This window comes from Homarus americanus, unplaced genomic scaffold (genome assembly GCF_018991925.1).
Source record: "Homarus americanus isolate GMGI-L3 unplaced genomic scaffold, GMGI_Hamer_2.0 scaffold12427, whole genome shotgun sequence".
NCBI lineage: Eukaryota > Metazoa > Arthropoda > Malacostraca > Decapoda > Nephropidae > Homarus > Homarus americanus.
This window is the reverse complement of record NW_024734921.1, coordinates 2,159-18,496: the sequence shown is the minus strand read 5'-3', so window position 1 is coordinate 18,496 and position 16,338 is coordinate 2,159. Positions and strand designations below refer to the sequence as shown.

The 16,338-nt window shown below is 53.8% G+C and overlaps 1 protein-coding gene across 1 annotated transcript; it reads right to left on the bottom strand.

The window, feature by feature from the left end:
- Nucleotides 1–2,213: 2,213 nt before the first annotated feature.
- Nucleotides 2,214–6,721, bottom strand: LOC121870527 (uncharacterized PE-PGRS family protein PE_PGRS54-like; the record flags this gene model as incomplete). Its single annotated transcript, XM_042372361.1, has 2 exons — nt 2,214–2,383; nt 6,244–6,721. Coding segments are annotated over 2 exons (648 nt in total), but the record flags the coding sequence as incomplete, so codon positions are not given.
- Nucleotides 6,722–16,338: the final 9,617 nt, after the last annotated feature.

Here is a 16,338-nt window from a genome sequence, read left to right as displayed (position 1 = left end):
TCACCACTGCACCTGGAGGTCACTACTGAACCCCTGGTGGACACTCACTGTACCCCTGGTATTACTACTGTACCCTGGTGGTCACTACTGTCCCCAGGACACTCAATACCCTGGTGGTCACTATCTGTCCCTGGAGGTCACTACTGTACCCTGGTGGTCACTACTGTACCTCTGGGGTCACCACTGTACCCTGGTGGTCACACTGTACCCTGGATGACACTACTGCACCCTGGTAAGGTACTGACTCTGGTGGATACTATCACCCTGGAGGTCACTACTGTACCCTGGTGGACACTACTGCACCCCTGGTGGTCACCATCAAATCCCTGGTGGTCACTACTGTACCCTGGTGACAGTACTTTACCCTGGTGGATACTACTGTACCCTGGAGGTCACTACTGTACCCTGGTGGACACTACTGCACCTGGTGGTTCACTGACACTGCACCCTGGTGTCACTTGACCCTGTGGTCATACTGACCTTGTGTTACACTGCACCCTGGTGGTCACCACTGCCCTGGTGACACACTGTACCCTGGTGGTTACTACTGTACCCATGGTGGTCACACTGCATCTGGACACTACTCACCCGTGGTCACTACTTACGCACCCTGGTGGTCACCACTGTACCCTGGTGGTTACTACTGAACCCTGGTGTATTACTGTACCCTGCAACTACCCTGGTGGTCACTAGTACCCTGGTGGTCACTACTGTACCCTGGTGACAGAGCCACCCTGGATACTATCGTACCCCTGGACACTACTGTACACTGTACCCTGGTGGACACCATTGTACCCTGGTGGTCACACATTGAACTCTGTGACAGTACTGTACCCTGGTGGATACATTGTACCCGCAGGATACTACTGTACCCTGGTGGACACTACGTACCCCGGTCACTACTGTACCCTGGTGGTCACTACTGTACCCTGGTGGTCACTACTGTACTCTGGTGGTCACTACTGTACCTTGGGGTCACTACTACCTGGTGGTCACTACTGTACCCTGGTGGTCACTACTGTACACTGGTGGTCACAACTGTACTCTGGTGGTTACTATTGTACCCTGGTGGTCACTACTGTACCCTGGTGGTCACTACTGCACCTGGTGGTCAGTACTGTACTCTGGTGATAATAAGTTTAAGAGTTTTTAAGTATGATGTATTTCTCACACTCAACTGCTGTACGTATTGTCACGTCCCTCCGCCTGGGTCAACGTCATCTGGTGATAGGCAATTAACAACACTTCCTTGCCGTATGACGACGTTGGAGCAATAGTCGCCAGCCCAATAATATCACTGACACGTCTCCCTAGCCTCTACGTCTACCACAACACTAGCATCTCCCGTGAGCCACCAAGGTGACGAGGGACCTGATCTCACCCTGAAAAGCAGTTCACTCTAATCTTCTGTCCTGGAATAGTGACTCGCCATAAGGACCTCTACCTTCCCGGGTTCCTGCGCTTCAAGTGACCTCCTTAAGCATCCCACGTACCATAACATTCATCTCAGAGAGATTAGATGGCTCCAGTTTTTCTCTGGCCCCTCTTAGTTTGTCCCCCATGTTTTAGTTTGTATCTAGTTAGGATATTTATATGTTTGAGGGCACTGGTGTAGGGTTAGCGGTAAGGATTTGTCTTTATTATTAACTAAATATTAAAAACTTCTTAACTGGTGTAAGGCTAGCGGTCTTTATAATTATTTAATATTGTTATTAAATATTAAAAACTCCTCCTTTGTATAATGTCCACCCTTTTCACCTGGTATCTTTCTTAAATTACCTTACTTTTTTTACGAGTTGGCCTCTACGGGTGGACCCGACATTAAGTTAACTCGCTAACTTGTAACAGTAGGAGGTTTAGTAGTAGTAGTAGGCAGAGTAATTTATCTACGGCATATTATATCTAAAATTATTCTATTGATCACTTACAGACAACAAAACATCACATAACAACAGAATCGGCAAATAATAAGACGTCCTCTCACTTGTGTTGCTGTGATATACAACACTGCCTTGTTTGTTACTCAACAGGCTGCCACCACACGTTCAAGATAACCAACTGTTCTTATTTGAAGAGTTTATGTAGCTGTTGGAGATGTGTTTATGTATTGGGAGATGGGGTTTTATTAGATTTGAAATATTAGGTGTTTTGGAGGTATTGGGGGGTGTTCTAAATATATTGAAGATTTTAGAGGAGTAGAATTTGTTGGACCTTTAGGAAGTAATGGAAGTTTTGGAGGCGTTGGAAGTCTTTTGAGATTTTAGAAGAGTTGGATGTTTTGGAGGTAGGGGGTCTTGGAGATGGTGGAAGTGGTGCGAGTTTTGGAGGTGGTGTTGATGATGGTGGAGGCTTTGGAGGTCCTGTCTTGGAGGTTTTGAAGGTGCTGGGAGTATTGGAGGCTTAAGCAGTACTTAAATGTTACACAACAGGACTTTTAACACAACACTGGGCAGGAAGGAGGAAGGGAGATAGGAGGAGGGAGGAAAGGAGATAGGGAGGAGGGAGTGAAAGGATATAGAGGGAGGGAAAGGAGATAGAGGAGGGAGAAAGGAGATAGAGAGGGAGGAGGAAAGGGGAGATATGGAGGAAAATGAAAGGGGATAGAGAGGAGGGAAAGGAGAAGGAGGAGGGAGAAATGGAGATAGAGAGGAAGGAGGAAAGGAGAAAGGGAGGGAGGAGGAAAAGGGAGATAGGGAAGGAGGGAGAAAGGGAGATAGGAGGAGGGAGGAAGGGAGATAGAGAGGGAGAGAAAGGGAGATAGAGAGGGAGGAAATGAAAGGGTAGGAGAGAGGGAGGGAGGGAAAGGGAGATAGAGAGGAGGGAATGAAAGGGAGATAGAGAGGGAGGGAGGAAGGAGATAGAGGGGAGGGAGTGAAAGGGAGATAGAGAGGAGGGAATGAAAGGAGATAGAGAGGGAGGAGGAAAGGAGATAGGGAGGAGGGAGGAGAAAAGGGAGAATAGAGGGAGGAATGAAAGGAGAGAGAGAGAGGGAGGAGGAAAGGAGATAGAGGAGGGAAGGAAAGGAGATAGAGAGGAGGAGAAAGGAGATAGAAGGGAGGAGGAAAGGGAGATAGAGAGAGGGGAGGAAAGGGAGATATGGAAGGGAATGAAAGGGAGATAGAGAGGGAGGAGTGAAAGGGGATAGAGAGGAGGGAGGAAAGGAGATAGAGAGGGAGGGAGTGAAAGGAGATAGGAGAGAGAGGGAGGAAAGGGAGAGAGAGGGAGGGAGGAAAGGGAGATAGGGGAGGAGGGGAATGAAAGGGAGAGGAGAGGAGGAGAAAGGAGAATGGAGGAAGGAATGAAAGGGAGATAGAGAGGGAGGGAGGAAAGGAGATAGGAGGGAGGAAGAAAGGAGATAAGGGAAAGAAAGGGAGAAGAGAGGGAGGGAGGAAAGGGAGAGAGAGGAGGAGGAAGGGAGATAGAGAGGGAGGGAGGAAAGGGAGATAGAGAGGGAGGGAGGAAAGGGAGATAGGGAGGGGAGGGAGTGAAAGGAGGGAGGGAGGGGAGGAAAGGAGGGGAGGAAGTGAAAGGGAGATAGGGGAGGGAGGGAGGAAGGGAGATAGAGAGGGAGGAGGAAAGGGAGATAGAGGAGGAGGGAATGAAAGGAGATAGGGAGAGGGAGGGGAAGGAAAGGGAGATAGGAGGGGAGGGGAGGGAGGAAAGGGAGATAGGAGGGAGGGAATGAAAGGGAGATAGAGAGGAGGGAGTGAAAGGAGATAGAGGAGGGGAGGAAAGGGAGATAGAGAGGGAGGGAGGAAAGGGAGATAGGAGAGGAGGGAATGAAAGGGAGATAGGGGAGGGAGGGAGTGAAAGGGAGATAGGGAGGAGGAATGAAAGGGAGATATGGAGGAAGGGAATGAAAGGAGATAGGAGGGAGGGAGGAAAGGGAGATAGGAGGGAGGGGAGGAAAGGAGATAGGGAGGGAGGAGAAAGGGAGATAGGGAGGAGGGAGGAAAAGGGAGATAGGGAGGAGGGAGGAAAGGAGAGGGGAGGAGGGGAGAAAGGAGATAGGGAGAGGGAGGGAGGAAAGGGAGATAGGAGGGAGGGGAGGGAAGGGAGATAGGAGGGGAGGGAGTAAAGGGAGATAGGGAGGGAGGGAGGAAGGAGATAGGGAGGGAGGGAGGAAAGGGGAGAGGGAGGGGAGGAGAAAGGGAGATAGGGAGGAGGGAGTGAAAGGGAGATAGGGAGGGAGGAGAAAGGGAGATAGGGAGGGAGGGGAGTGAAAGGGAGATAGGGAGGGAGGAATAAAAGGAGATAGGGAGGGAGGGAGTGAAAGGGAGATAGGGAGGAGGGAGGAAAGGGAGATAGGGAGGGAGGGAGGAAAGGGAGATAGGGAGGAGGGGAGGAAAAGGGAGATAGGGAGGGAGGGAGGAAAGGAGATAGAGAGGAGGGAGGAAAGGAGATAGGGAGGAGGGAGGAAAGGGAGATAGGAGGAGGGAGTGAAAGGGAGATAGGGAGAGGGAGGGAGGAAAGGAGATAGGAGAGGGAGGGAGGAAAGGGAGATAAGGGAGGAGGGAGGAAAGGGAGATAGGGGAGGGAGGGAGGAAAGGGAGATAGGGAGGGAGGGAGTGAAAGGAGATAGGGAGGGGAGGGAGGAAAGGAGATAGGGAGGGAGGAGGAAAGGGGAGATAGGGAGGGAGGGGAGGAAGGGAGATAGGGAGGAGGGAGGAAAGGGAGAATAGGGAGGAGGGAGGAAGGGAGAGAGAGGGAGGGAGTGAAAGGGAGAAGGGAGGGAGGGAGGAAAGGGGAGATAGGGAGGAGGGAGGAAAGGGAGATAGGGAGGGAGGGAGTGAAAGGAGATAGGGAGGGGAGGGAGGAAAGGGAGATAGGGGGAGGAGGGAGGAAAGGGAGATAGGAGGGAGGGAGTGAAAGGGAGATAGAGAGGAGGGAGGAAAGGAGATAGGGAGGAGGGAGGAAAGGGAGATAGGGAGGAGGGAGGAAAGGGAGATAGGGGAGGGGAGGGAGAAAGGGAGATAGGGGAGGAGGGAGGAAAGGAGATAGAGAGGAGGGAGGAAGGGGAGATAGAGAGGAGGGAGGAAAGGAGATAGGGAGGGAGGGAGTGAAAGGGAGATAGGGAGGGAGGGAGGAAAGGGAGATAGGGAGGAGGAGGAAAGGAGATAGGAGAGGAGGGAGGGAAAGGGAGATAGAGAGGGAGGAATGAAAGGGAGATAGGGGAGGAGGAGGGAGTGAAAGGGAGATAGGGGAGGGAGGGAGGGAGGAAGGGAGATAGAGAGGGAGGGAGGAAAGGGAGATAGGGAGGGAGGGAGGATGAAAGGGAGATATGGAGGGAGGGAATGAAAAGGAGATAGAGAGGGAGGGAGGAAAGGAGATAGGGAGGGAGGGAGGGAGGGAGGGAAGGGGAGATATGGAGGAAGGGAATGAAAGGGAGATAGGAGGAGGGAGTGAAAGGGAGATAGGGAGGGAGGGATGAAAGGGAGATAGAGAGGGAGGGAGTGAAAGGGAGATAGGGAGGAGGGAGAAAGGAGAGGGGAGGAGGGGAGGAAAGGAGATAGAGAGGAGGGAGAAAGGGAGATATGGAGGAAGGGAATGAAAGGGAGATAGGGAGGAGGGAGGAAAGGGAGATAGGGAGGGAGGGAGGAAAGGGAGATAGGGAGGAGGGAGGAAAGGGAGATATGGAGGAAGGGAATGAAAGGGAGATAGAGAGGAGGGAGGAAAGGGAGGATAGAGAGAGAGGGAGAGTAAAGGGGAGATAGAGAGGAGGGAGGAAAGGAGATAGGGAGGGAGGGAGGAAGGGAGATATGGAGGAAGGGAATGAAAGGGAGATAGGGGAGGGAGGGGAGGAAGGGAGATAGGGAGGGAGGAGTGAAAGGGAGATAGAGAGGGAGGGAGGAAAGGGAGATAGAGAGGGAGGGGAGGAAAGGGAGATAGAGAGGGAGGGAGTGAAAGGGAGATAGGGAGGGAGGGAGTGAAAGGGAGATAGGGAGGGAGTTAGTGTGTGTAAAGGAGTAAGTGGGGAGGAGGATGAGAGAGAAAGGGAGGAAGAGATACGGAGGGAGGGAAGGAGGGTCGTCATCTGTGATCACAACTCACACAAATACTTTAACTTTCACTTAACACAGTGGTGTCATCAACTCACAAGACGCTCACAAACACTGTCACTCACAAGACGCTCACAAACACTGTCACTCACAAGACACTCACAAACACTGTCACTCATAAGACGCTCACAAACACTGTCACTCACAAGACGTTCACAAACACTGTCACTCACAAGACACTCACCAGCACTGTCACTCGCGAGACACCCGCCAACGCTGCCACTCGCGAGACACCCGCCAACGCTGCCACTCGCGAGACACCCGCCAACGCTGCCACTCGCGAGACACCCGCCAGCACTCCCACTCGCGAGACACCCGCCAGCACTGCCACTGGCAGACACCCGCCAGCACTGCCACTCCGCGAGACACCTGCCAACGCTGCCACTCGCGAGACACCTGCCAGCGCTGCCACTGCGAGACACCCGCCAGCGCTGCCACTGCGAGACACCCGCCAGCGCTGCCACTGCGAGACACCCGCCAGCACTGCCACTCGCGAGACACCCGCCAGCACTGTCACTGCGAGACACCCGCCAACGCTGCCACTCGCGAGACACCCCCAACGCTGCTGCAATCATGAGACACCCGCCAGCACTGCCACTGCGAGACACCCGCCAGCACTGCCACTGCGAGACACCTGCCAGCACTGCCACTCGCGACACCCGCTGAAGTCACTCAAGTATACTGTAGAGAATAATGCATTCAAATTTGCACATACACACTTGACTGACTTAACTGTCGGGCTGACATGACTGTTTCCTTTCTTCTTCAAATTAATCTCATTCTCCTTCCTCTCTCCGTTCCTCTTAAGCTTTTCTACAATCACAGCCTAGTACTGCTCTCTCTCTCTCTCTCTCTCAAAATGTTTATCAATGATCTCCTTTTCGTTCACTGTCACTCCTTTTCACTCGTACTAGACAACAACAACAATAATCATAATAATAAAAATAATAATAATAATAATAATAATAATAATAATAATAATATATCTAGATTGTTTCACGTCTTTAATGCCCAATTTGTTATAACCATAACCTACTCAGCTTCCCTCAAGTCAATGCTCCTCTATTTCCTTCAATGTTCTAATTGTCCAAGCTGCTAACATATCACGTTGCTTGAATCGACTTACTGCTCACCATGTTCAGCAAAGGTGAACTTGTATGAAGATTTTACTGAATGAATATCTATCTATCTGTCTATCTAATCTATCTAATCTACCTATCTTTCTACCTACAGTTTATCAACTTTTCATCTTAGCGACCAAGTGACAGAATGAATTTGTCAGTCATCCAGTTAGAATTATCATTTACAGCTGATTGACGCAACAAAAACAGAAAAACGATGAGATACCATTTTTTTCCATGTAATTTCTGATGGACATTGGTAATGAACGTCAAAATTTTAATTATATTTCTTAATCATATTTTTTTCGGGTCACCTGAAGGTTAGCCCCTCTCTCCCAGCTTATTTCAACTAATTAAACGCCTAAGCAGTTTGGTTAGGTGGGTTGTGATGTGTTTGCATTGTTGTGTTAGGTTAGGGAGGTTAATTTTAGGTAATAAGCATAGAGACTAATCTTCAGGCGATCCCGGTTTTCTAAGTAGGAATTATTGACACTTAAAGCATGAATATTACTGCAGCATTTGAGATCTTCTCTTCATATTGGCGTGAATATTATTGCAAAAGAAAAATCAGATATGAAAAGACGTGCAACACATCTACAATTAGATTCATGTGAACATTTTAAGTAAACAAGAACATTGAAGCCGAAGTTGAAATGGGCGGAGTCATTTAAGTAGAGCAGGGTCGACTCTTAAGATGGCATGAAACAGGAAGAGGCCGAGGAGACCGGGCTGGGTGTGGGGGCAGTCGAGTGGGGTAGGGTGGGTCTGGGCGTACAGAGGTCGGGTGGGAAATGTGGGCTGGGCGTGTAATTGAATATTGTTGAGGTCGGGTAGGGTGGGACTGGGCGTGCAGAGATCGGGTAGGTGGGACTGGGCGTGCAGAGGTCAGGTGGGGTGTGGGGCTGGGCATACAAGGGTCGGGTGGGGTAGTGTGGGGCTGGGCTTAGGAGTGATCTGCAAAATGAGGTCCATATCAAATCTACCCCCTTAGTTGATTGTCCAGCTGTACCAGGGCCTCCAACTACCTTACGTGTCCATCTTCTTTTTGCCCGAGTCTGGGGTAACTCTGGTCAGGGAGTCAGGGGTGTCTTAAGGCAGGTGAGATGAGGCTGGTGCCTTAAAGGCAGGGAGTGAGGGCCGATACATTCACACACTAATTAGAATATCATTGTTCTTCCGGAAGCAGTAACTAAGGAAGAGGAAGTGTGCACGCCACATGTCTGAGACGTGGCACCAGTGGTTCAATCCGTCCCCACTCACCTGCTGATACGTACCTGGCCTTGAGTGAAGTGAGGCGCCCTATTTCCCACCACCCCTCCCCACCATCCTCCCCTGTCTACCACCCCTCCTCCCCACCATCCTTCTGTCTGCCACCCCTCCTCCCCATGATCCTTCCTGTCTCCACCCTCCTACCCACCATCCTTCCTGTCTACCACTCCTTCTCCCCACCATCCTTCTTGTCTGCCACCTCCTCCCCCCATCGTTCGTTCTACCACCCTCCTCCCCACCATCCTTCTTGTCTACCACCCCTCCCTCCCCCCCATCCTTCTTGTCTCCCTCCTCCTCCCTGTCCTTCTTGTCTACCACCCCTCCTCCCCCCCATCCTTCTTGTCTACCACCCCTCCCATCCTGTAACACCCCCCCACCACCCTCTGTCTCCACCCTCCTCCCCAGATCTCTTGTCTACCACCTCTCCTCCCCCACCATCCTTCCTGTCTACCACCCCTCCTTCTCCCCCACCATCTTCTTGTCTACCACCCCTCCTCCCCTATCCTTCTTGTCTACCACCCTCCTCCCCACTATCCTTCTTGTCTACCACCTCCTCCCCATCCTTCTTGTCTACCACTCCTCCTCCCCACCATCCTTCTTGTCTACCCCTCCCTCTGCATCCTTCTTGTCTACCACCCCTCTCCCCTGTCTCTCACCACCCTCCTCCCTATTCCTTCTTATCCCACATCCCTTCTCCCCACCATCCTTCTTGTCCCCTCCTCCCCAATCTGCCACCCCTCCTTCTCCCCACCATCCCTTCTTGTCTACCACCCTCCTCCCCACCATCCTTCTTGTCTCCCACCCCTCCTTCCCCCCTCATCCTTCTTGTCTACCACCCCTCCTCTCCCCACCATCCTTCCTGTCTACCCCTCCTCCCCACCATCCTTCTTGTCTACCACCCTCCTCCCCATCCTTCCTGTCTACCACCCTCCTCCCCCTTGTCTTCTTGTCTACCACCTCCCTTCTCCCACCATCCTTCTTGTCTACCACCTCCCTTCTCCTGTCCTTCTTGTCATCCTTCCCCATCTTCTCCTCCCCCTGATCCCTTGTCTACCACTCCTTCTCCACCATCCTTCTTGTCTCCACCCTCCTCCCCATGATCCTTCTTGTCTACCACCCTCCTCCCCATGATCCTTCTTGTCCTACCCTCCTCCTCCCACCATCCTTCTTGTCACCACCCCTCCTTCTCCCCCTGCATCCTTCTTGTCTACCACCCCTCCTTCTCCCCCCATCCTTCTTGTCTACCCCTCCTCCCCCTGATCCTTCCTGTCTACCCCTCCTCCCACCATCCTTCCTGTCTCTACCCTCTTTCTCCCCACATCCTTCTTCTCTACCTCCTCCCCCCATCCTTCTTGTCTACCACCCCTCCCCTTCCCCGTCCTCTGTCTACCCCTTCTCCCCACTGCATCCCTTCTTGTCTTACCACCCCTCCTTTTCCCATCTCTCATTTCCCACCATTCCCATTCCTCCACTCATCCCACCATCCTTCTTGTCTACCACCCTCCTCCTCACCATCCTTCTTGTCTCTACCACTCCTCCCCATCTTTCTTGTCTACTACCTCCTCTGTCCTTCCTGTCTACCACCCTCCTTCTCCCATCCTTCTTGTCACCACCCCTCCTCCCCACCATCCTTCTTGTCTCCACCTCCTTCTCCACCATCCTTCTTGTCACCACCCTCCTTCCCCACCATCCTTCCTGTCTACCTCCTCCCCATGATCCTTCTTGTCTACCACCCCTCCTCCCCATAATCCTTCTTGTCTACCACCCCTCCTCCCATATCCTTCCTGTCTACCTCCTCCCCATATCATTTGTCTACCACCCTCCTTCTCCCCCTTCTGTCTCTCATGCTCTGCACATCATTCCCCTCGTCATTCCTGTCTGCCACCCCTCCTCCCCCACCATCCTTCTTGTCTACCACCCTCCTTCTCCCCACCATCCTTCTTGTCTACCACCCCTCCTCCCATCATCCTTCTTGTCTACCCCTCCTCCCCATGTCCTTCTTGTCTACCACCCCTCCTCCCCCACCATCCTTCTTGTCTACCTCCTCCCCTTGTCCTTCTTGTCTACCACCCTCCCTCCCCCTTGTCCTTCTTGTCTACCACCCCTCCTCCCCCATCCTTCTGTCTACCCCTCCCCTCCCCCGATCCTTCTTGTCTACCACCTCCTCCCCCACCATCCTTCCTGTCTACCCTCCTCCCCCACCATCCTTCCTGTCTACCCCTCCTCCCCGTCACTTCTTGTCTGCCCTCCTCCCCCATCATACTTCTTGTCTGTCCCTCATCATCCCCACCGTCCATTCACCATTGTCTGCCCTCATTCTCCCACCATCATTCTTGTCTGCCCTCCTCACGTCCTTCTGTCTACCACCCTCTTCTCCCCCCACCGTCCTTCTTGTCTTGCCCCTCCTCCCCCTGCATCCTTCTTGTCTACCACCCCCCTCCCCTACATCCTTCTTGTCTACCACCCCCTTCCCCACCATCCTTCTTGTCTGCTTACCTCCTCCCCTTGTCCTTCTTGTCTGCCACCCCTCCTCCCACATCCTTCTTGTCTCACCCCTCCCTCCCCACATCCTTCTTGTCTACCACCCCCCCTCCTCCCCATAGTCCTTCATCTGCTTGCCTCCTCCTCCCCTGCATCCTTCACCACCCTCCTTCTCCCCCCTGCATCATTCTTGTCTACCACTCCTCCCATGATCTTCCTTGTCTGCCTCTCCCTCATCATGTCTGCCCCATCTTCTCCCCACCGTCATTTCCTTGTCTTGCCCTCCTTCTCCCCACCATCCTTCTTGTCTCACCCCTCCTCCCCATGATCTTTCTTGTCTACCCCTCCTCCCCGTCCTTCTTGTCTGCACCCCTCCTCCCCCACCATCCTTCCTGTCTACCACTCCCTTCTCCCCACCATCCTTCTTGTCTACCACCCCTCCTCCCCACCATCTTCTTGTCTACCCCTCTCCCCCATGTCCTTCTTGTCTACCACCCCTCCTCCCCCCCTTGTCCTTCTTGTCTGCCCTCCTCCTCCCTGTCCTTCTTGTCTCACCCCTCCTCCCCCCTCACCCTTCTTGTCTGCCACCTCCCCTCCCCGTCATTCTTGTCTGCCCACTCATCACCGTCATTCGTCATCTCTCCTGCCCACTCATTCTCCCGTCATTCTTGTCTCCACCACTCACTCCCCATATCTTCTTGTCTGCCACCTCTCCTCCCCCACCATCCTTCCTGTCTACCACCCCTCCTTCTCCCCACACCATCCTTGTCTACCACCCCCTCCTCCCCTTGTCCTTCTTGTCTACCACCCCTCCCTCCCCACAATCCTTCTTGTCTACCACCTCCTCCCCATGTCCTTCTTGTCTACCTCTCCTCCTCCCCACCATCCTTCTTGTCTACCCCTCCTTCTCCATCCTTCTTGTCTCACCCCTCTCCCCTTGTCTTACCACTCTCCCTTCACCTCCCTCTACTCCCCATTTCTTCTTTCTTATCATCTCATTCAACTCTCTGCCTCATTACTCCCCACCATCCTTCTTGTCCTACTGCCCTCCTCCCCCTGATCATTCCTGCCACCCCTCCTTCTCCCCCACCATCCTTCTTGTCTACCACCCTCCTCCCCACCATCCTTCTTGTCTCCCATCCCTCCTTCACCCCCGCATCCTTCTTGTCTACCACCCCTCCTTCTCCCCACCATCCTTCTTGTCTTACCCCTCCTCCCCACCATCCTTCTTGTCTACCACCCTCCTCCCCATGTCCTTCTTGTCTCACCCCCTCCTCCCCCTCATCTTGTCTGCCACCTCCCTTCTCCCACCATCCTTCTTGTCTACCACCTCCCTTCCCCTGTCCTTCTTGTCATGCCTCATTCACACCATCTGTCTGCACCTCCCCTCATCCCTTGTCTGCCCTCATTCTCCACCATCATTCTTGTCTGCCACCCTCCTCCCCCATGATCCTTCTTGTCTACCACCCTCCTCCCCATGATCCTTCTTGTCCCACCCTCCTCCTCCCACCATCCTTCTTGTCCCACCCCTCCTCCTCCCCCTGCATCCTTCTTGTCTACCACCCCTCCTTCTCCCCCCATCCTTCTTGTCTACCCCTCCTCCCCCTACCCTTCCTGTCTACCCCTCCTCCCACCATCCTTCCTGTCTCCACCCTCTTCTCCCCACCATCCTTCTTCTCTACCTCCTCCCCCCATCCTTCTTGTCTACCACCTCCTCCCATATTCTTTCCTCCTCATCCTTCTGTCTCACCCCTCCCCCCACCCTTCATTGTCTACCACCCCTCCTTTCTACCCCCTCATGTCTCGCCACCTCTCCCCATCCTCCCTCCTTCCCACCATCCTTCTTGTCTGCTACCCTCCTCCCCACCATCCTTCTTGTCTCCACCACTCCTCCCCGTCTTTCTTGTCTACTCCTCCTCTGTCCTTCCTGTCTACCACCCTCCTTCTCCCATCCTTCTTGTCACCACCCCTCCTCCCCACCATCCTTCTTGTCTCCACCTCCTTCTCCACCATCCTTCTTGTCTACCACCCTCCTTCCCCACCATCCTTCCTGTCTACCTCCTCCCCAGGTCCTTCTTGTCTACCACCCCTCCTCCCCATAGTCTTTCTTGTCTACCACCCCTCCTCCCATGTCCTTCCTGTCTACCTCCTCCCCATCATTGTCGCCACCCTCCCTTCTCCCCCTCTCTCTCATTGTCAACATCTTCCCCCCTCATTCCTTCCCACCCCTCCTCCCCCACCATCCTTCTTGTCTACCACCCTCCTTCTCCCCACCATCCTTCTTGTCTACCACCCCTCCTCCCATGATCCTTCTTGTCTACCCCTCCTCCCCATGTCCCTTCTTGTCCACCACCCCTCCTCCTCCCACCATCCTTCTTGTCTACCACCTCCTTCTCCCCCACCATCCTTCTTGTCTACCACCTCCCCTTCTCCCCACCATCCTTCTTGTCTACCCCTCCCTCCCCTTCTGTCTACCACCTCCTCCCATCCCTTCCTGTCTGCCCTCTTTCTCCCCAGCATCCTTCTTTCTACCACCTCCTCCCCACCATCCTTCTTGTCTACCACCCCTCCTCCCAACCATATTTTTTTCTACTCCCTCTCTCCATGTCACTTCATGTCTACCATTCCTTTCCCGTCATTCTTGTCTCCACCCCTCCTTCCCACCATCCTTCTTGTCTACCACCCTCCTTCCCCACCATCCTTCTTGTCTGCCACCACTCCTCCTGCATCCTTCATGTCTGCCACCTCCCTTCCATCCTTCTTGTCTACCACCTCCTTCACCCCCGTCCTTCTTGTCTACCCTCCTCCCCACAAGCTTTCTTGTCTACCACCCCTCCTCCCCATTATCCTTCTGTCTACCCTCCTTCTCCCCATCCTTCTTGTCTACCACCCCTCCTCCCCCACCATCCTTCTTGTCTACCACCCTCCTTCTCCCCACCATCCTTCTTGTCGCCACCCTCCTTCTCCCCCATCCTTCCTGTCTGCCTCCCTCCCATCCTTCCTGTCTGCCACCCCTCCTCCCCTTGATCTTTCTTGCCACACCATCCTCTGTTCTTCCTGTCTCCACCCCTCCTCCCCATGATCCTTCTTGTCTACCACCCTCCTTCTCCCCCACCATCCTTCTTGTCTCCACCCCTCACTTCTCCTACCATCCTTCTTGTCCTACCACCTCCTTCTCCCCCATCCTTCTATCTACCTCCTCCCCACCATCCTTCTTGTCTCCCTCCTTCACCATCCTTCTTGTCTACACCCTCCTTCTCCCCCCATCCCTTCTGTCTCCACCCCTCTCCCCCCATGTCTTTCTTGTCTGCCACCCCTCTCCCCCCTTGTCCTTCTTGTCTACCCACCCCTCTTCTCCCCATCCTTCTTGTCTACCACCCCTCCCCTCCTTGTCATCCTCCCCCCATCCCCTGTCTTGCCCACTTCTCCCCTTGATCATTCATGTCTGCCACCCTCCTTCTCCCCACCGTCCTTCTTGTCTCCACCCCACACTCCTCCCCACCATCCTTCTTGTCTACCCTCCTCCCCCACCATCCTTCTTGTCTACCCTCCTCCCACCATCCTTCCTGTCTACCACCTCCTTCTCCCCCACTGTCCTTCTTGTCTACCATCCCCTCCTCCCCATCCTTCTTGTCTACCCTCTCCTCCCACCATCCTTCTTGTCTACCACCCCTCCCTCCCACCATCCTTCTTGTCTACCACCCCTCCTCCCCATGTCTTCTTGTCTACCTCCTCCCCCACCATCCTTCCTGTCTCCACCCCTCCTCTGTAGCCTTCTTGTCTGCCCTCCCTCTGTCCTTCTTGTCTACCTCCTCCCCAGTCCTTCTTGTCTGTCCCTCCTCCTCCCCCCCACCCTGCCTGTCCTGTGCCCTCCTCCCCTGCATCTTCATGTCTGCCACCCTCCTTCTCCACCATCCTTCTTGTCTGCTACCCTCCTCCCCACGTCATTCTTGTCTCTACCACCCCTCCTCCCCCTTGTCCTTGTCTACCTCTCCCTCCCCACCATCCTTCCTGTCTACCACCCTCCTCCCCCCACCATCCTTCTTGTCTCCACCCCTCCTTCTCCCCACCATTCTTCTTGTCTACCACCCCTCCCTCCCATCCTTCCTGTCTCTACCACCCCTCCTCCCCACCATCCTTCTTGTCTACCCCTCCTTCTCCCCTGTCCTTCTCTACCACCCCTCCTCCCCCCATCCTTCTTGTCTACCACCCCTCCTCCCCCATAGTCCTTCCTGTCTACTACCTTCCTTCTCCCCCACCATCTTCTTGTCTACCCCTCCTTCCCTGCATCCTTCTTGTCTACCACCCCTCCCTTCACCCCACCATCCTTCTGTCTGCCACACCTCATTCATATCATTCCACCCCACTCCTCCCCATGATCTTTCTGTCTGCCACCCTCCTCCATGATCCTTCCTGTCTACCACCTCCTTCTCCACCATCCTTCTTGTCTACCACCCTCCTCCCCACCATCCTTCTTGTCTACCACCCTCCTTCTCCCCCACCATCCTTCTTGTCATCACCCTCCTCCTTCTCCCCACCATCCTTCCTGTCTACCACCTCCTCCCCTTGTCCTTCCTGTCTACCACCCCTCCTCCCCATGTCTTTCTTGTCTACCACCCCTCCCTCCCCCTTATTCTTCCTGTCTACCACCCCTCCTCCATAGTCCTTCTTGTCTACCACCTCCCCTTCTCCCCACCATCTTCTTGTCTACCCCCCTCCCCTTCTCCCACCATCCTTCTTGTGCCACTCACTCATTCTCCCCACCATCCTTCCTGTCTGCACCACTCACTCTTCCCCATGTCTCACCCCATCCTCCCCATCATTCTTGTCTACCACCCCCTCCTCCCACCATCCTTCTTGTCTACCCCTCCTTCCCCCACCATCCTTCTTGTCTACCACCTCTCCCCATGTCCTTCTTGTCTCCACCCCTCCTCCCCCCATCATCTTGTCTACCCCTCCTCCCCACCATCCTTCCTGTCTACCCCTCCTTCTCCCATCCTTCTTCTCTCCCCCATAGTCTTCTGTCTACCACACTCCTTCATTGTCTTCTCCCTTCTGTCTACCTCCTCCCTTTGTCTACCACCTCATCCACACCATCCTTCTTGTCCCCCCTCCTCCCCATCATGTCCTCATCACTCTGCATCATTAACTCGTCTACCATCCTCCTTCTCACCATCATCCCCCTCATCCCATGATCATTCTTGTCTGCCACCCCTCCTCCCACCGTCATTTTATCTGCCACCCTCCTCCCATGTCCTTCTTGTCTGCCACCTCCTCCTCCCTACATCCTTCTTGTCTACCACCCTCCTTCTCCCCACCATCCTTCTTGTCTACCACTCCTCCCCCCTTCTTCTACCACCCTTCCTCCCCACGTCCTTCTTGTCTACCCCTCCTCCCCACCATCCTTC